This window comes from Hippocampus bargibanti, linkage group LG02 (genome assembly GCF_051943395.1).
Source record: "Hippocampus bargibanti isolate YZ-2025 linkage group LG02, ASM5194339v1, whole genome shotgun sequence".
Taxonomy (NCBI): domain Eukaryota; kingdom Metazoa; phylum Chordata; class Actinopteri; order Syngnathiformes; family Syngnathidae; genus Hippocampus; species Hippocampus bargibanti.
In genome coordinates, this window is record NC_142735.1 from 12,406,068 (window position 1) to 12,427,873 (window position 21,806).

The window sequence follows — 21,806 nt, forward strand, 5'->3', positions numbered from 1 at the left end:
TTGTATTGTAATGAAAGAAATACACTGCACTGTATAATGAAGTCACTTTATTTACATTTGTGATGGCCGTTGATGGCTCTTAATTGACACCTGTTGCTTTCTGACGTGTAAGGTCTTATGAAACTGAGGCATCATATTATCATTCATCATGTTGATGATTCTCATAGCCACAGTCTTTTCTGGATGTAACTGTTCAATAAAAGCCTGCACATCACAAATTCTTCCATGCTGCTTTCAAGGATCGAAGGATAACATCATGCCAAGCCTTTTCTATCAGCGAAGCAGGCGGCAGAGACGTAGGTGTTGGCAGAGATTTTATTACAACAAAAGGCGCGAGTCAGATGATTCCACGGACCCGACAAAAGAAGGCGGGCGGGGGCGATCCGTCCAACCTATCAAGCTAGGCAAAATAAAATGGCACGCTGGGGTGAACAAAAAAAAAACATGCGATCCCGGAAAGCAACAAACTTATGCGATTGCGGCTAACAATCACATCGGGCAAAGCAAACTCTTGTACTGACAAGTCCAAGACACTGGCGAGGCGTGAGGCGTTGTAATCATGTCACTGGTGAGGTGACAGCGACTCGTTGAAATGTCCCAGTATCGGTGATCAGGTAATTGACATCATCTGGTAGAGGTCAGGAGCGGCGGCCCCGCCCCAGCTGTCAACTCGCACGTGACAATTTCGGTGTCATTAGTCACGTGAAAGCATCGACGAAATAACGCCTTTGTGTAAAGCTTTTAGGCGAAGGATGGTATTTGCAGAATGGTAGTAGAAAGTTACTCTCAGGGAAGTGACACACAGTGTGGGAAATGTGTCAGGCTGAGCGGTGTGCACCTGTGACGCCACAAACGCACACCTCGTTCGTGTTTCTCAATGATCTCCTTCTTCTCCTCGACTGTAATTTTGTTGTGTGTCTTCTTCGGCTGAACACGTGAACACGCATCTGGTGGGGTCTTTTTCGGTCCCATAACGGCAAAAGTATCATTGAAGACGATCGACGTGTGCACTCATAGAAAGGGGGTGTGGAAAGGTAGGCCGGCTGGGGCGCTGTTTGGTCGTGGGCTTTGGTGTTCTTCCGCCGAAGATTACTCCGCTAGCCGTGGTGGGGGGATGTGTATCGCGAAAATAGTGCTTAATCCAAGTTTTAATTTTCATAAATGTAACGTTCGTAAACCGAAAAATTCGTAAGGCAATGTGTTCGTAAATTGAGGCCCCACTGTATTTCAAGTCCGCCAAGCTCAGGGTCTCGACTTCTTGTAAACTCACCCTTTGCCCTTCCCCTTTCTTGTTCAGCTAAGCTTGATTCCTTCTGTTTTCTGTGCACGCCTGCCTCCACATTTCCAAATGTTCCTCCATCTGCTCCCTGCAGATCACAATGTCATCTGCGAGCATCACAGTCCATGAGGATTGCAGTTTAACCTCATCTGTCAGACTATCCTATTGCAAATTTCCCCACTGTGGGACAAATAAAGGTTGTCTTAGCTTATGCTTTCCCATTGCAAACAGGAAGGTGACCCTGGAGGAAGTTCAACCCTGATGCAGTCCCACCTCTACTCCAAACTCCCCAATCACGGTGCTCCACCATTACCATAGAAGCCTTAAAGTCTCACACATGTCATTCAAACACTCCAGGTTCCTCGCACAGTACCATGGTTAATAGCTGGGCCATGTCATAGGCTTTCTCGAAACCGACAGACAATACCCTAAAGGCAAACAATGCATGTACTGTGCAACATAATAATGTTACTCAAAACCCTAATCGACCGTCAGCATTTAAAAGTGTAACCTTCATACATAGTATTTTGTCAGGAACAGCTCTTGCAGTATTATATGCCACGACAGCTACAGAACATTTAGTTGAAGATGCATCCACATAAGTTATTAAGTCATTCACTGCCATTCCCGAATTTATTCGGGAATTGAAAATATGATGTAGAGCGTCATTCTCAAATTTTTGGGGGTTTCGGCTTCAGTGTAAATTAGTGCAGAAAGAAATTTGAACGTTGAGGCGTTACCACAATTTGTTGAATGTTTTCTATTTTACGGTAATTGCAGTGTGATCAAATTGGTGTTTGTAAAGTGACTGTTTCTTGATGTTTCAGACTTGTTCCAGCTTGATCTGTCCATATTTTGTGTTATTTTCCTGATGACATCTCCAGGCAGAAGCTCTGGAGAAAAAAACTCCTCTCTAGATTTCTTTTCTTCTTTTCTCCCTGCCATGTCTGGCATCTCTTTTAGCGGAGGTGAAATGAGGCAGAACAAGAGGATGTGGGACAGACAGGCGTGAAATGGAGGCCTGACCCCGCTCATCCACCCGTAGAAACGTGTTGAGTCAAAGCGTCCCTATGTGTGTACGTGTGTGTGTGTGTGTGTGTGTGTGTGTGTGTGTGTGTGTGTGTGTGTGTGTGTGTGCGCGTGTGTGTGCGTTACTGTGTGATGGGATACATCTTTGCCTCCATTCTACACGCAAAAACATCTTTTGAAATGCGATTCGGCCAGCACAATTTGTTTCATAGCAGCCAGCATGTTTACATCTCACCGTCGTCACTGTGACTCCCGGATTTCCGCCTGCAGGCGCTGTCTCTGACCCAATACAGGGGCCCCGTGCCTCGTTCCAACACAGGACTGCAACCACACTACCTCATACTGTACTAATTTCACACTTAGCTGGTACGAGTGTTGTTTGGAGTCATTGTCAAAATTGGCACCAGCAACTTGAGGCTGGATAAATTACTCAAAAGTAGCAAATCATTGCTGGTCCAGCGGGAAGGAACCTAGTTAAAACCCAAGTTAGGAAAAACTCAAACAGAGTCCAGAAGAGAAACAAATAGCAAGTCAAACATCACCCAAGAAAGTCGAAAACCAAGTCAAGCCAAAAACTCCACCCAAAAAAAAATCACTTCCAAAAATCATGTCATAAATGTGACACAAAAATAGTCAAGATTCAGCAAAATCAAGTCAAAGCAATTTTAAATTCAAATAAAATAATAGTGGCGGCCCTGTAGTGGAGTGGTTAGGACGCCGCTCCTGCACCCCCACAACCCTAGTGAGGATAAAGCGAGTCGGAGAACGAACGAACGAACGAACGAACGAACGAACGAACGAACGAACGAACGAACGAACGAACGAACGAACGAACGAACGAACGAACGAACGAACGAACGAACGAATGAACGAACGAATGAATGAAATTGTTGGGGCAATTTGTATATAATAGTCAAAACACTGGTTGTGTGCAAGTATTAATGTGCCTCGATACAAGCAGAGTCAAGCTCAATTTATGTTTATTTAAATGAGTAACATGATATGAGCTTGAATTATTAATTATATAATATTGGAGGTGGGATTTTTTAAAACCCTCCTGGAAACACGCAATATGGCCATGCCTCCATCCCCTCCCGCCATGTCTTGACGGCGTCTTGCTAATGATGTCGGTCCCAAAATCTATGAGGGTGTCTGTACTTTGGACCACCTCAACTTCTTAAAACATCCTTTTAATGGCTGACTTAAAAGAGGATAAGGAAATGAACATTTGAACTGCGATTGGTCAATATTTCAAATTCCGCTAACAAAACATGACAACCCAAACCAGGACAACATCATTATTTCATGCCAACATTCAGCCCATCCAAGTGTCCCTTTAACTATACAGAATAACTACTGCAACTAACCAAGTTCAATTCATGATTAAAAAGACCGCTTGAAGTCATCTATGCTGAGCGGAGGTAATAACAATCAATATGGTCACACGGAGATTTGAGCAGATATAACATGAAGAGTGTGTGTGTTTGTGTGTGTGTGTGTGTGTGTGTGCATGGGTGTGTGTGTATGTGTGCATGTGTGCGCGCGTGTGTGTGCGTGTGTGTGTGTGTGTGTGTGCGGTTAAACAAACACATTCACTACTGCATTTTTTTGCCATTAGCAAAGCAGCACCACATGAAACCTGAGCAGAAGAATCCTGCGAGACATGGTAAACACACACACGCACACAATCACACACACACGCACACACACGCGCACACACACACACACACACACACACGCACGCACGCACACGCACACACACACACACACACACACATTCACGAGTGGTTCAAATGGGCCACTCGGATTGTTAAAGTTGAGTGTGTGACACACGGTATGTGTGTATGTGAATGTAGTGTCACACACGTGGCATAGAGGGAACGTTGGACTAAAGGAGATGGTAGGAGGTGTAAAAGGACAGGATTTTGAAGGATTTGAAATCTGGACGTACCAATGGATGACTGTTTTGATGAAGGACAGGATTTAGTAATGAGACGGAACTGAAAACCTGAAGAATGAGCGAATATTGTTTTTTTTGGGTGATGGACGATTAATGGTTGGTTGGATTTAATAGACTGTGGCAATACAGAGGAATGGAGTTCAGAAGGAATAAAAACCAACGTGATGGAAAGGTGAAGGACAGAGGGACTTGAGGTCCAGCAACAGCGGTCTTAAAGGACAACCGATGCCTCCGGACAAGTTGTGTCCATAATTTGTAAAATCGCTTCAAATGACTTATACTGAGCGTATTTTACAAAGATTCCACCGCATTTGGCTATATTTTACGTTTTAAGACTCGCGCTGAATATTCAGGAAGTCTTGTTTTTGAGTTGGTGACGAGTCCTGACGTCACGTCACGGAAGGAATGCCCCTGACCGAGAAAGGACACACAATGCATTTTGCGGTACTTTGTTTGGTCTGAAATTAGAAGGAAAAAACATAAATAACGCGATGGTGAATCATTGTATGTTGCACCAAGACTACTTTTTGATATTCGCTGACAGAAATTCCAAGCAGACAAATCAACGGAGCTCTGGCGCCATTTTCTGCATTTGGTGTCGGTTGTCCTTTAAGGGTCGGATGCAATATTGAGAAAGTGAAAAAAATTAGTTGGACCATGGAATGGACGCTGCTTCAACAAAGGTAGGGAGTAAGGAAGCATTACAAACATGTACAGCGGGTCAGGGATGAAGTTATACTGTGAAGGATAGACCATCTGAAAGAATAAACAACCAGCAGATGCCGATCTGAAGGGACAATGGCACAAAATGCAGAAGGATAAAAAAGTAGATTAAGGAGGTATGGAGCTCTCATTTTCATCTGCAACCTGATCGCACATGTTGGTTTTTGTTCAGTGAACAGCTGCAGGCTCACTTGGAACAAAGTCAGCTGGAAAATCCATAAAGGGCCACTTGGATAGTATTCACAGGGTTTTCCTTTTTCATCATTAAAGTGAGTGCAATTGCTGAATCGAGAAAAAAAAGTATTTTTCTTTCTCAAAGATCTGTACACACCATTCCAGCGTTACATCACAAAAAACACTTTAGGCTGTTCGCACCTTAGGCTATTCAAAAACAAAATGCAAGGAAAAGTGAGGTGTTCGGAATATTCGCGACTCTTACTGGACAGTGTCGGTCTGACAGGATGAAAAGTTTTACCGTTGATGTCGCGACGATTAAAAGCACATGTCGCGTGTTGCAGCCCAGCTGCTAAATCATCTCATGCCACAAGGCAAACTGCTTCCTTCCTTTTTTTTCTCCTCCTCCCACCCGCACCGTTTCCCATCGCTGATCTAGACACGCTTCAACATTGTCGGCACATCTGCTCAGGACTACTGTAGTTTGCGTCACTCAATTCAGCTAAGCAAGGCAATGAATAGTTCAGAAAATTAGCATGAACGAATAAATGTTTGGGAATATTGACATACACAACCTGTGGATATACAGTAAAACGTCTTCACCCCAGTTCGAATTCCAGATTTTTGTGATAGTAAAAAAAATCAAACGGCGATAAATCACCACACCCTTCATATTCCTGTGACATGGATGATGCTGTTGTGAACAAAGAAAAAAATCCCATCAAGAGGGGATGGAAAAATAAGCAAATAAGATCATATGTTTGCACAGGTGTCCACACACTCTTTTGGGGATTTGGTCACATTCTAAATTAACCAATCACAATGACGTCTTCGAGGAGAGCTGAACTTGATTTTTGGGTTCATCGCATCACTAAAATGGTTGCCGGCTTGCGCGTGCTGACACCCATTTACCATCGACCACAAGGGTGACCAAGCTGGTGTATTCTTTCTTTTATCCGGCATGCGGTGGTCTTTGTGTGCGTGTTGTCTCAGACAGTGTGATTAAAGGCGCGAGACATGACGTCTGCTCGATGATGTCATCACCACTGGGATGCACCCACAACACAACATGATGCAACCCAAATGTCGCACAAACCACCACACAAGTTGAACCCAAAGTCTTGTCATTATTGTCTACAACACAGGTGTCAAAGTCAAGGCCTGCCGGCCAAATCCGGCCCGCCACATCCTTTTTTTCGGCCCGCAAAAGCAAATCAAACTTGTTAAATTCTATGATGATTGCTAAAATCTGAGCCAAAATGTCATATTTTCGGATGTCAACCACAATAAAAGTCATTATTCTTGACTTCAGATTTGAAAACGAGTTATTCATTAATTTGCTGTGTGCTCTATATGTAATATTTGAAGGGATTTAAACATTCTAATGGGTTCCCCAAATTCATAACGGCCCTCGAGAGGAAACCATAACTACAATGTGGCCCGCGGCAAAAAATGACTTTGACACCCCTGGTCTACAACATGGATTCAGAAGTATCCCTTTTTGGGGGATACATTTTTCCAAGGACAGCCCTGAGCCCCTTATAATTCAAATGCCAATTCATCTTCATGAATTGGCCTGTGTAACCCTAAACGGCACATGAATTAAAAAACAATTTCCATACTATTCTATAAGCACATCCCAATCAAAATGTTCCTTTAGACTCACCGATGATGATGAGCGTGTAGTTAACACTGACGCTGCCGAATCCGTTGGTGGCCTTGCAGACATAGGCGCCGCCGTCGTCCGGCTCCACCTCTTTGATGCGCAAAGCGTTCTGCAGCGCCCGGAACCGCGTCCAGCCGCTGTGAATGTTGCGGCCGCCTTTGGTCCACATGATGAGCGGTGGCGGGTCGCCCTCCACGGGGCATGGCAGCTTGATCGTGCGGCCTAGCCGAACGCTCTGCCGGTGGGACATGCGCTCCGACACTCTGGGGGGACCTATTGATGTTAAACACAAAAATTGTTCAGCACAATTAGTTATGATACATTAGATTAGATAACCTTTATAGACGCCCATAATAAATATTTTAGGTTACGTTTCATTGTGCTCGTGTAGCATAATAGCTGATTTTTATTCATGTATGTATGTATGTATGTACGTATGTACGTATGTACGTATGTACGTACGTACGTACATACGCACGCACGCACGCACGCACACACACACGTACGTTTGTTTGTTTATTGTTAATTATCATTGTGCAAACTTTTGGCTTCAGCACTTCACCGTGGCTGTTTTGGTTCTTCCATTTCTCTTTATAACTTTGCTCCTGTGGATTGTGAATTTCTTCATTGTGAAACCAATAAAGGTTTTCATATCTTATGTTATCGTGTGTTGCTGAATCCACAACAGTATGTGGCAGAGATGCCACATATATCTTTTCTTCTGTCGAGGAAAATTGATGCACTTCAAATTTAAAGTCGGTCTTTGGTGGACTTTTTCATTTCAAAAAAACTGACATTTGCAGAATTTTATGTCCACTAGTTGTGTGCATTTAAGGACCTCAGGCAAACTTGATAATTCTGACCAGGATCCAACCTAAGAAACTGAATACAATTAGCAGTACTTAAGTAACAAGGAAGGGGATAAAACTCTAAGGAATATGACCTAAATCCAAAATCCATATACAGTAAAGTCTCGTTATATCGATATCGGATATATCGATAGTCCCGGTTATATCGATACTATTTCTATGCACGCACGGAGAAAATTACATGCAAACAGGGTCGGATATATCGATAGTCCCGGTTATATCGATATTTTTTCGGACTCCCTTGAATATCGATATAACGAGACTTTACTGTATTTCCAAAAGTGTGAAAATGTGAGTAAAGCCACAATTTTTGTCCAAAGCCTCCAGAAGAAATTATTGCCGTATAAATCACTAAGATTTAATTGCCTGAGGTTTTATTGCAGTCGTAAAATGTTTAACTTACTCTCCTGCAAAATGGGGGAAAATCGGGTTACCCCACTCTAATTGTCGGTCGCTCGTTAGTATCAAACTGTAGAGGGAGCCTGGGGACAATCGCATAACGCTGCTTTAGAAGAAAAAAAAAAACAAAGAGAACTGACCAAATGATGGTGGAATTTTAAGGAGTGAGAGTGTACGTTTGGGAGGAAAAAAGAGAAAAGGGCGGATGAAATACAGCAGAAAGGCAAAGGACAGGCAGAGAAGGAGAAAGAAGCAGGGGAGGCTGGATGGCGTCTTCTCATGACTCCTTCAACAACGGCTGAACACGCTGACAAATATGCCGACTAAAAAAAGCAACCGATTGCTTGAATGCCCCGTCACCAAACTCTCATTGCTTACAGAAATACATCCGTTTGGGAGTATGGGTTTGTGTAACAATATGATGTATTGACGTGGGTTTTCTCTGGGTCCTCTGGTTTTCTCCCATGTTCCAAAAATATTCATGAAATGTTGATGGAAGACTCAAAATGGTCTTTTGTTTTGATTGTAAATGTTTGTCTGTGTGCCCTGGCAGGTTGTACCCAGCCAACCCGGCCGGAGACAGCTAGGATAGGCTCCATCGTACCCCGCCAAGTTTGTGAGGACAACCGGACAAGGAAATGGGCAGCTGATGGAAGGATGGGTGGTGTTTTGCCTAGTATATCAGATTACATTTTTGAACAAATAAAAGAATAAAATGTCGCTGTGCTCTTGTCATACGATCTGGCGGAAGCTAAAATCAACTGATGACTTCAATAGATGCACACTGAGGTCGTAGTGCTAATTGGCTTTACCTAAGACTAATTACCAGTCACCACATAAACTGTTTTCTTCAGTGCGCCACATGTTACTTCCTTTCCCTTTGCCATTTTTTCCCATGCTTCCAACAGATTGAAATCTCATTCACACTGACATCCCCCTCCTTACCCCAATGCCTTCACCGCAACCTTCCGCGACCCCCCCGCCCCCCTCAACGAAATGACCCTCGTGAGACTGTTCCTCTACATTACTCCCCTCGTCCAGCATCCCTCCCTCTCTGGCTGCGTCATATATCAGTGCTTTATCGCTCCAGAGTGATTTATATACATACACATACACACACATCTTCGTGAAAGCTTCACAAGAGCAGGACCTTGCAATGAACTGCTCAGTTTTTGGACAGTTAACATCTCCTGTCACCGAAGAGAAGACAGCGCTGCAACCTCCTCAACGGGAAGTGATGTTGTTGTGGGTGTGGGGGTTGCGCGGTAAACATACATTGTTCTAACCGTGTCATGAACAGGTTGGCGACCAACGGGTGGCGCTGTCGGCCCCGCCTGCACCTGCACAGGTGCTGGTCGTCCCGATCAGTGGCGGACTGCCACGTTCGGATTGGCGACCAATGGGTAGCGACGTCAGCCCTGCCTGCAGCCTCGCAGGTGCTGGTCGTTTTAATCAGTGACACTTAAAAGGACTCCCGGCACGACCATCCGGGGTCGGTTCATTGTTTGTTGCATGCTTTGTCTGCAATCGCATGCATTGTATGCTGTGCATGTGGTTGTTTAACCTTGGCGGACTTTTACACTTGCTTTTCTTTTGATACTTTTTTCTATTCAGATCATTTTGATGTTTTACATTTTGTTCCTGCTGACCTTTATTTTAATACAATTTGTCAAAAAACCTCCTGCTCCCTCCTGCCTGCTTTTTGGGACCGCACCCGCCATCACCACCTTGCAAAACGTGACAAACCTGGTGCAATGACCACCGGATTCCTGTGCTTGATAGGCCAGCAAACTCACCTGACCTCAACCCCATCGAAAATGTATGGGCCTTCATCAAGAGAAAGATGAGAAACATGAGACCGAGCAATGCAAAAGAGCTGAAGGCCGCGAGGGAAGCATTCTGATCTTCCATAACACCTGAGCAGTGCCACAGGCTGATATCATCCATGCCACCCCGCATTGAAGCAATCATTCAGGCAAACGGGGCCCTGACCAAGTACTGAGTACACAAAATGATTATACTTTTCTGATGACTGAGATTTTATTTATTTAAACTCACGTTTCTGTTTAGTTCATGTGATATTCTAATTTTTTAGACTCTCATTTTGCTGTGTTCATAAGCTGTAAGCCATAATAATCAAAATTCTAACAAATAAAAGCTTGAAATATATTGCAATGCATGTTAAGAGTCTAAATAATATGTAAATGTCACCATTTTAAGTTGAGTTACTTAAAGGACAACCGACGTCTCCGGACAAGTTGTGTCCATAATTTGTAAAATGTACATATTTTAGGTATTTTTTTATTTTAATAAAAAGCTGTCATATGGATAAAGATCTAGTCTTTGAAGTTGCATTTGACATATGTTCCAAAAAAGGCACCCACTCAATTGAGTTCTTTCATGACTATTGTACCTAATTAGGCACATTATCAAATTTTCTATATTATTGGAAAAAAAAAAAAAAAAAATATATATATATATATATATATATATATATATATATATATATATATATATATATATATATATATATATATTACTGTATATATATATATACAGTAAAGTCTCGTTATATCGATATCGGATATATCGATAGTCCCGGTTATATCGATACTATTTCTATGCACGCACGGAGAAAATTACATGCAAACAGGGTCGGATATATCGATAGTCCCGGTTATATCGATATTTTTTCGGACTCCCTTGAATATCGATATAACGAGACTTTACTGTATATATATATATATATATAAAATATAAAAAAATGAAGCTACTAGTATGTTATTATATCCATCAATGACGATAAAAACTGAGCAGATTTTTTTCTAAATAGAAAATAATTCAGGCAGTGAAGGGTTAATAATCCCATCTGTGATTTAATTGGAAGATTTGGTATTCGGAACCTGTTTCATGCATCATGATAATAAGTGCCTTGCATGTCTTGCACGCTGGGTCCGAGAGGACATTAATTTCATCTGTGCTGTATGTCATGCATATTAGCATATTTGACAATAAAGCTGACTTTGACTTTGACTTGACTTTGATAATGTGTTGACTCACTGTTACAGCCAAAAATGTGTTTGTGGTGGACACGGCGACCTTCAACTTTCAATCACGAACACAGCACCATACGGCAAGCAGACGTCTGTGAACAAACTTCAACTGTGTCCAATTGGAGATCAACCATGCCTGACGACGACCAATCCCCAGAATGCTTTTGAACTGTGTGTTTGAGTGTATGCGTGTGTGTGTGTGTGTGTGTGTGTGTGTGTGTGTGTGTGTGTGTGTGTGTGTGTGTGTGTGTGTGTGTGTGTGTGTGTGTGTGTGTGTGTGTGTGTGTGTGTGTGTGTGTGTGTGTGTGTGTGTGTGTGTGTGTGTGTGTGTGTGTGTGTGTGTGTGCGTGCGTGTGTGTGTGTTGCTGTCCTCAACCTCGTTTATCAGCTTCCCTTGAGGGAAATGCTATTACTCATTAACACAAGTGATAGCACACACACTCTCACACAAACACTATCCAAACACACATTATTGTTTTTTGCCATGTTACTTCAAATGTTGATGTAATGTGGCCGTACGCGAAACGTCATGTTATACCTCAGTTCAACAAGCATCAAGGAACGAAATACAAATAGATGGATTTTTAAAGCTTTTTTGTCATGCTTGTGGCATAAGTCATCATAGCATTCCCAGAATGGGGAAAAACAAAATCCAAAAGATGTTTTGACTTACTGTCATTTGTTTTTTTCTAAGGCTCAGACTTTGATCAGACGGAATGCGGGGGGGAAAATTATTATTTCTAATAGTTTCCGTGATATTTCTGTCTTTCCAATTTATAAACAAAATCAATGGGTCATTTGTATCATTGTGAGTACGGGTGAGCATTTTTTATTAGTCATTGTATGTATTTATGTTAAAATGTACGAGTAATGACAACTGCTAAATAATGAGCCCTGAAAGGTGGGAATGATGGTATCAGTAGTAAATCGTAGTCTTCCTCCACCTGTGTGTGTGTGTGCGTGTGTGTGTGTGTGTGTGTGTGTGTGTGTGTGTGTGTGTGTGTGTGTGTGTGTGTGTGTGTGTGTGTGTGTGTGTGTGTGTGTGTGTGTGTGTGTGTGTGCGTGCGCGTATGTGCATTCATTTTCATGGCAAGTAAAATATACAGTAGTCAATTATAACTAAGTTGCTCAGGGTCACATTTGTTTTCTGTGTGACAGCTGGTTCTTTTTCTTCCGGTCATTTGCGCAATTCCTTCTCCCATCCTGAGGCTGTGTAATTCTATGTAGTCCATTTTTTTTTGCTTGCAACTTTAGCTTTGCTGTATGTTTTGTAGAGGACGCCTCTCTCACTCTAAAAGAAAATATCTCACCCGGTTTCACTACTTCTTCTATTTGCACATACTCCAACAGCTACTCTACCTTAAAATAACCACAATTCATTCTTATATTGGTCTGGGGAATCAATGTATCACATTCACTGTCCTGTCGTTGAATGACGGGATGAGCATCAAGCAATGTTCCCTCTAAAGTGCGCACATGCGCAATCACGCACTGCTAGCACATACTCGCATCTACATCTATGCAGCGCACAAAATAAAATACAACAGAAACGCATTACTTAATATCTAATTAGAACTGATGTAATCTATTTAATTAGACCAATTATATACTTTATACAGAGGGGCCTCGGTTTACGAGAGAGAGAGAGAGAGAGAGAGAGAGAGAGAGAGAGAGAGAGAGAGAGAGAGAGAGAGAGAGAGAGAGAGAGAGAGAGAGAGAGAGAGAGAGAGAGGGAGACGTCGATCGCCTCCAAGGAGTTTTTTTAAGATACTTTTGCTGTTATGGGACCGAAAAAGACCCCACCACAGGCTCGTGCTCAGCCGAAGAAGACACAAAACAAAATTACAGTCAAAGAGAAGAACGAGATCGTTGAGAAACACGAACGAGGTGCGTTTGTCTGATTTAGCGGCTTAGCGGATATGCTAAATCCACCTTCGCCTAAAAGCTTTACACAAAGGCTTTATTTACTCGATGCTTTCACGTGACTAAAGGCTTGGCATGATGTTACCCTTCGATCCTTGAAAGCAGCATGGAAGAATTTGTGGCCCGCATGCATCCTTGAGAGGGACAGTTCCATCCAGAAAATACTGTGGCTATGAGAATCATCAACATGATGAATGATAATGTGATGCCTCAGTTTCGTAAGACCTTACAAGTCAGAAAGCAACAGGTGTCATGACAGGTTTCAACATTTAGCTTGTAGTCGACCTGCACATTCCACCATGGTGTCCCTGATCCACTGGTGGAAAGACGCTTTGATCCTCTCCTCTTTCATCTAGAACTGCTTCATGTCATCACAAAGAGGGTACAGCAAGTCCTGGAGAATGAATGTCTCTCTGTGTCTTTGTTTTGTCATATTGTCTCTATGCTGTCATATTATTTGTTATTTAGTTATTTTGACTTCAAGACGGCGCCGCGAGAGTGGCTGCCTTTCCAGCAGCTCATGTATTTTGTTTTTCTACTTTCATTCCTTTCATCACTTTGCTGCTGTGAAATGTAAATTTCTCCACTGTGAGACTAATAAAGGCATATCCAATCCAATCCAATCCAATTAAGAGCCATCAACGACCATCACACATGTAAATAAAGTGACTTTATTATACAGTGCAGTGTATTTCTTTCATTACAATACAATAGCACATTTATTATACATAGAATAAGGTATATTGTGTGCAGTTTTAAGGCTTATTTAGTTGAAAATTATACTTTATGGAGACCTGGGAACGGATTATTCTTATTTTAATGGTTTCCTATGGGAAATTATTTGTTGGGATACACACTTTTCGCCTTACACACGCTGTCAGGGAACCAATTAAGTTCGTAAGCCAAGGCCCCACTGTATATATTTTGTACCATTTTGCAATGTAACTCAATGAGTGACAGGTGTCCAGCCAATAATGCCGTACAGTTCATGTACGCTACGCAGCCAATCGGAGCAGAACTGCGTGAATGTGCCACAGCGTACACTTCTGAGGTTGCTCACAGTGATCCTCAGTGTGCTCAGGGAGCTTGTGTGTCTGCTCAGACACATGAAAAATTAGAGGGAACATTGGCATCAAGGTAATTTATCTCTGCCACACTGTTATTGTTAATGGAGTGGAGAACATGCGTAGAGTAATGTCAATGTTGTGATTGGCTGCATAGCATCATATTGTGTGATTGGCTGGACACCTGTCATTCACTAAATTCCACAGGAAATTGATACAAAAAAGTTATTTGTCAAATTATTTTGCAGTGCATTGTTCAGTTTTTTCACCCCAGACAGTGTGGTTCACAATCGGGTGCTCGATACGTCGATCGCGATCGACAAGGTACTATTGCTAGATCGGATTACAAGGTGATTTTCACATTAACATAAACTGTCTAACTATACAAATAGATAAAAATTAGCCATCCCTTCACTTGATTGATACACCGGACAACCAATCAGATGACATCTCATGATTAGGTATGCTGTGTGTGCGCTCAAACAACGCCCCTGAACGTTAACAAGCTAGTCGTTAATTACATCGTAATTTTTCGCTCGTTTTTTCCCTCTCAAACGTGAGATAGACAAATGAATCTGGGAGCTGGACCAAGTAAGAAAAAAGTATCACTTTCATACGGAGTAGGACTTTTTTTCCCAATGACATTTTCAAAGTGTGTTTTTCCCATCTGCCAGTTATCAGAGTGAACTCAGCTAATGGCAAAAAATGTACAGAAATATGTTGTGCAACATGTGGTTATACATCAACATAAATTCCAAGAATCCTCAATATATTTCTCAATAAACATAATGGGTAGATCATTTTGACTTGGTCATTTCAAAAGTAGCTCTCATGCTGAAAAAGTGTGAGCATGACCTGGTCTAAGATGTTGCACACAGCAACAGTGGGAGTTAAAGGTGAAAGGAAGCCATCATTCGACATGACACTTTACAGACGGCAGAGCTCTTTTTTTGGATGCCTTTAGCCCCAGTAAGACACTGACAAGACTGAGAAATTGCAGCTCGGCCACGGATTAGGACCAAACGCATGCAGATTAACAAATGCACTTAGTCACAGCTCAGGATTTTCAAGGAATGTGTGTGTGTGTGTGTGTGTGTGTGTGTGTGTGTGTGTGTGTGTGTGTGTGTGTGTGTGTGTGTGTGTGTGTGTGTGTGTGTGTGTGTGTGTGTGTGTGTGTGTGTGTGTGTGTGTGTGTGTGTGTGTGTGTGTGTGTGCATGCGTGCGTGCGTGCGAGTGCGTGCGTGTGATTATGTGTGCGCATGCTTGCGTGTCTTTGTTGCATGCTTGGAATGTCAAACTTCCCAGGCAACTAGAAAACGCACAAACAATCGCACAAAAGCATACACATAAATATCAGTCATCATGTCTCTTCTATTTAGTGTACGCAAATAGGTATATCTATTTTTATGTATACTTTGTACACTTTTAGTTATACCCCTCATTATGATGCAAACAGCTGACACTATGAAAACTTTTTTTTTTTTTGCAAATGACAAAAACACACTCAACTGAAGTTGGTTTTCATTAAAATGTTGTGATCCACAGCAGAGCACCGGGCGGCTGTAACATTACACACAAAAAAATATGCCATAGTTAAATTGATGATCATCTTAAAATGATAAAGCCATTATTTATTCAACCGGGCTACTGGAAATTCAAACATATACTTGATCTTAAAATGATTCATGATACGGAGTTATGGTATTTTCTGTTATTTGTTAGGGATTCTTTCCAAATGAAATAAAGCATGTTTTTGGAGCCTAATCTGATTGACCAGCTCCACTGATTCCCCCACCTCGCCTCTTGGCCTCTCAAAAAGTCGGCGCAGAGAGCCTGTTAATGCGCGTAAGTGGACGTAGAGATTATGTCCACAGAATAATGGCCAAAGACCGGATAAGGAATGGGACCATTGTGTCCTACAATGACAACAATGAGCCGGGACAACCCAGGGATCACAAGCACATAATGAGCTGAGCCATTTGTGATGTTGGAATCATTAACACAACTCGATTGCCGTGTCCATGGCTAATACATGCATGCCACTTCGACACATCTGCTCAAATAAGAAACCAATCAACCAACTGACAACCAGCCACGTAACAAATGCATCTCATGAAATGAGGAACAATTCAGTCAATGAAGGGACAAATCAACCAGTTGGCTTCAGTTCAAAAATATGTTTCATGGGCCCATTGAAATTTGGACTCCTGTGATGAATTACAATGGTTGACCCATTTATCAAAGCAGTATGACTCTGCACAAGAAAGGAATCCTATCAATTTAATGATGAGGGTAGAAAGAAAAAAAGAGGTTGGTGGCGAGAAATGGCGCGTTGAGAGCTGTGGTGTTTGCGCACCCACCAGCATTGACCCACCCCCACATCTCTCACAGTACTCTCACATTCCCCCCATGGTGTGGATTCCACATCAGCAGCTGGCATTGAGGCGGCCCGGGTGAAGGCAGGGGAAATTGTGTACGTGTGTGAATGTGATGTGTGTGTGTGTGTGTGTGTGTGTCTGTGTGTGCGTGCGTGCGTGTGTGTGTGTGTGCGCGCGTGTGTGCGTGTGTATGTCTGTGTGCGTGCGCGTGTGTGTGTGTGTTAGCACGTCAGCCATGCTGTGCCGCAACAATGACAGACAGCTTCTAATTCTGTCGGCCACATCTTATATTTGACTTGAGGTTTGGTCTTTACGGGAACGCATCTGGACTGCAGAGTGACTGCCAGGGCAACAAACAAATCCCCACAAAAAAACAAGATATAAAAGTAATGGAACAAAGCCCTTAATCAACCAGTGAATAAATCAGGTTGGAATACAGACCTGATGGTGGATGTTTTAGGTTTAAGGGAAACACTTTGTCAAGTAACTTTGATCACACATTTAAGACTTCTCAGGGATTATATTTCATTAACTAACCAAGAAACGTGACCAACAAACTAAATGATTAACTAATAGACCGACATCAACCAACCAACCATTCAACCAACTCATTACCTAAAAATAACAAAGCAGGAAACCAGTAACTAACAACAAACCGCATGAGCAACCAATAACAAAATGACCAAACAAGCATTTAATTAACCAAACAAACAAATAATGGATTTAACCAACTCACAAATTACGTATTTAATTGTCACATCAATCAATTCATCATTTCGTTTAAAAAAATAAACATCTTTGTAAATATTTCATGTTAAAGCGTGGATGCCTGTGGCTTAGAGACGAACGCAACCTGCATTTGCACTTTTGTTTTTCTATTTAAAATTTTGTGAGGGTGTTGCAACCAAACAGTCTCATAACTACTCAATCAATTAACTAACCCATATATTACTGTATAGACATATATAGGAGCATATACTCTAAATGGGGTATTGGTTTTAGCTGTATTCGCAAAAACAATGTATGGCAGTGGTACCACTACCATGTCAAAACCACATGCTAACAACACAGAATTACTGACACTAGGTTTAGACTTGTCAGGCTATTTTTGCTAAAATATGTATTATCCAGCACAGGGAGAAAGAGGCCTACACTGTGATCTCACACACACAGACACACACACGCGCACACACACACACACACACACACACACGCACACGCACGCACGCACGCACACACACACACACACACACACACACACACACACACACACACACACACACTCGCACTCGCACACCAATCAAAATGCACACGGACTAATCAAAATGCATAATCCCTGAAAGCAGTTTATTATGGACAAAAGTATTGAGACAGGCCATGATTTCATCAGCAAGTTTGAGCCAAATATTCTCAAATTGGAGTCCTGAGGAGAGGGTCCACAGACACGTGGCCTGTTATGGTTGATGTCTTAGCTTATGAGGGTGGGCTTGGGGGATAATGGAAATAAGAGAAGCGTTTTAACATTAGAATATGGTATGTGTAAAATATACAACAGCTAAAGGTAATTATAATAGGTGACAAAGCATTGCTCCCAAAAACTGTCAGTAGAGTTCCACTTCAAAGGCTCTGCTGTATGTTTGTATCGAAGTATGTGAAACTAACAAACGGCAGCCAACTTCAAAAGAAGGCAGAGTTACTCTTGTTAAGCGCTAATGTAAAAAGCAAATGTTGGCCCTTTGGACCTCTGCAGCTGCGGTCTAAATGTCTGCGATTTTGACTCCTGCAAACCTAGCCCTTTTGCTATCGCTGACAAATATTCACATTCAAAGCAAGATGTCATTTGACTTAAGGCTTTGCAGTCCCAGTATAAAGTGTGATTACATTTGTAATTTGACTATTTACAAGCACCATTTTAAAGTTTAAATCCCACATCATGAAAAAGTATAGGTAGTAGATGTATATTCAGCCAACTAGTGTCGCGACTGGTTGTCAGCCAATAGCAGGGCACACATCGACCATTCGCGCTCACAATCATACCAAGGAGACAATTGAGAGTATGTCAGTTATGGCCCGGCAGTCACATTTGGCCTGCCACGTCATTTTACAAGGCCGGCAAAAGCAAATCTTGAGTGTCAACTTCCATGAACGGTTTTAAAAATATGTACCAAAATGTCAAATTTTCATGTGTGAAAAAAAAAAAAAATCAGGTTACATTTTTGTTACTCTTTTTACACTCATTTGAAAAATAGATGAACAAAAAACAAACAATTTTAATTTAATTTAAAACAGATTCTTATCTTACAGACAGTGTATTGTCGGTGTTCAAATACCTGACATGTTTCGGCGTCTACTTCCGCCTTCGTCAGAGTGTCCATCAGTGTTGCATATTTTACACATACCATATTCTAATGTTAAAACGCTTCCCTCATTTCCATTATCCCCCAAGCCCACCCTCATAAGCTAAGTGGACACTCTGACGAAGGCGGAAGTAGACGCCGAAACATGTCAGGTATTTGAACACCGACAATACACTGTCGTAAGATAAGAATCTGTTTTAAATTAGATATCAAGTAGACAGGATGAACTTAATACAACTAAAAAACAAACACATCATTGACCTGAACTCGTTCAAAAGTAGAATTTCCATCAATTTATTGTGTTCAAGTAATAATACGATGAGATGGTTCAACATTTATTTGGTTTTTAGCATTTACATGGCAGTCTGACGGAAACGTCCAAAATGGCTCGAGACAAAAATTTGTCACACGCTGAATTTCGAGTGTTTCATTAACCTGCCATGCATTTTTGGGGGGATATGGAAGGAAACCGGAGGTCTCAGATAAAAGCCCACGCAGGCACGGTCCGGACATGCAAACTCCATAGAAGGCCGAGGCATGGAATTGAGCCTTTCACCTTTGCACTGTGAGACAAATGAAGCGGAGGTGAATTTCTATATCGCAGATTTCATTTAATGCGGGGATGTTCTGGTGCGGAACCTCAGTTATAGAAGGGGATTTATTGGATTGTATGCTTTCCGGTTCCCTTTTCTACCCAATACATTCTAATAAATCTTTTTCACCTTGCCCCACGGAAATGGGGTAACGTCATGGATAACACATCTACCCACATTGTTCCTGTATATACCCCTGTATATCCAGCCATCCATTTTGTGATCCGCTTTATCCTCACAAGGGATGCGAGGTATCTACGATATGATTTAAGAAAAGAACATTTGCTAAAGAACAATAAAAGCCTGTAAATAATCTGCAGACACTTTTTTTCTGATGCCACCTTAATTTGAGCCAGGAAAAACCCGGCACTATATCGGAAGCCGCCTCATTCCCTGAAAAAGTGGAGAACAATCCATCTGAGTGAAAAGGGGGCTTTCCGAGCCTTTTGGCCATATCTCTCTCCCGCATCCTTCCTGACTTCGAGCGTCACTTCCTGCTTGTCTTCTGAGAAGGAGGAGAAGATGTTTGGCAAACATCTCGGCCAGCCTAATCTGCTTTACTCATCTATGGCCCCCGTGTTTACTTTTATTCCCCTGGCTGCACGCCGCCTGGCTGAATGTCCCTTTGTTGTGGTGAGAAAAATCACCAGCGGCACAAGCTCTGTGGCTTCCCCCCGATGATTAGTATTTGTTCGTCTGTACTGAGGCGCCCTTGTTTGGTGTTTTCCGAACGCGTTTTCACCTTTTTGGGTCCTGTAAGCCCTTATAGGGGAGGAACTTTTTGATCCTAATGCCACAAAAAAAGTGGATCGCATAGTTAGAATGCTGTCACACACATGAATTGCGCAACATTTGACTCAATAAAAAATACTATCTATCTGTACATCTCTCTCTCTCTCTCATCAAAATTAAATAAAAATCATTGTTTTCTAATCGCTATCACTTGTACTCTGAAGGTACCGGGGGTTCGTAGGTATTTAAGAAGGTAGCATGATAAGTAGTATGAAGGAAAGGCTGTGATGTTTTATTGGGCCAAGTGTGTTGTTTAGGTATGTTTTATTGACTCATTTGGGGTTGTTTTGGAGCCGGATTGAAATCGATCAATTCATGATGGGTTGTTTGATCTACTCCACCACTATGTTATAAAATGTTGAACAATCCATTACGGGTTATTTATATCTGGAATTGATTCTGCAGATGAGTTATTTTGCTTTGAATCACATCGACACACTTTCATCCACCCAGTCAACATAAATCTCCACTCGCGGCCAGTCTGGGCTCCTTGAAAGCAGAAATATTCAGCAGAAGAATTTGTGTTCTTGGTGAGCTAAATTATTGCTTTTGTGCACAGTACAAAGATAATTCGCATTGTCTGTGTTTTATTACTTCTTGAAGAAGCATCTTATACTGTCGTGGCACATTGATTAATTTGACTGACAACATACAGTACTGAGCCATTTACTGGAGCCATTATCATTGAAACACACATTACCAAAATGTCGATGAAAAGGAGTCTTCAGCCGTCATCTGTACTTTTTTTGAAGGTGTCGGACGTTTCGCTTCTTGTCCAAGATGCTTCTTCAGCGAACTAAATTCTTACTGATAGTATCGACCCTATATATATCCCTAATGTCCAGACATAGCGGCGCCGGACACTGCTATGATAGGTCCCTACTCTCAGGTTGGGGGAGCAGAGGACCACTCCCTGCGGCCCCACCGATTGTTCCTACATTCCTGACTAACGACTGGCCTGATTGCCCCACACCCTCCGGTATCCCCTCATCAGCATTACGAAAGTTGCCTAACCTATGTTGCCTAAGCAGGCTATTGTATGAACGATCCAAATTGAACCTCACCCCACCAAACCGGTTTAATGAAGGATTTAGTTGTTTTATGAAAATCGCTTCTTTTACTCCCCTTTCAGATGACGGCTGAAGAAACCTTTTCATCGATGGACCACTCCTGTACGACTGAGAGCTTACACAAATGTGTGTTTCTTCTCTGCCATTTATTGAATTCATGATTAAAACGTATTTACAGTGCTTATTTGTCTTTATTTGGGGATTGCCAGCAAGCTAGTTGGTTCGGTTTATTAGCTTACGAGATAATTTGACAAAATGATACAACATGAGTAAGAATTTATTGTTAATTATTTTGTAGACCCTGTGGTGATGGCGCTCAATGCGGGGGGCCTGCAGCCTCCCCCAGTTTGAGATCCACCACTGTAGCAACATTGCTGCAAACACTCTGCCCACCCACCACTCAGCTATAAAGACCACACACGGAGAGTCACGCATACAGTCGTGATGCAAGAAGAGGCAAATATATTGGAAAACGTC

The 21,806-nt window shown here is 42.1% G+C and overlaps 1 protein-coding gene and 1 long non-coding RNA gene across 2 annotated transcripts in view; one reads left to right on the forward strand and one right to left on the reverse strand.

Annotated features, from left to right (window-relative positions):
* Nucleotides 1-21,806, reverse strand: part of fgfrl1a (fibroblast growth factor receptor like 1a) — a 41,622-nt gene that overhangs the window by 17,669 nt on the left and 2,147 nt on the right. Inside the window, exon 3 of the mRNA XM_088989351.1 lies at nucleotides 6,832-7,104. Coding sequence (XP_088845477.1) covers nucleotides 6,832-7,104 — 273 coding nt within the window. The remainder of the gene's footprint in view (nucleotides 1-6,831; nucleotides 7,105-21,806) is intronic.
* LOC148901564 (uncharacterized) lies at nucleotides 12,304-21,795 on the forward strand. The gene is made up of 3 exons (XR_016113832.1): nucleotides 12,304-14,212; nucleotides 21,392-21,455; nucleotides 21,628-21,795. It is a non-coding gene; the product is annotated as an uncharacterized LOC148901564 (long non-coding RNA).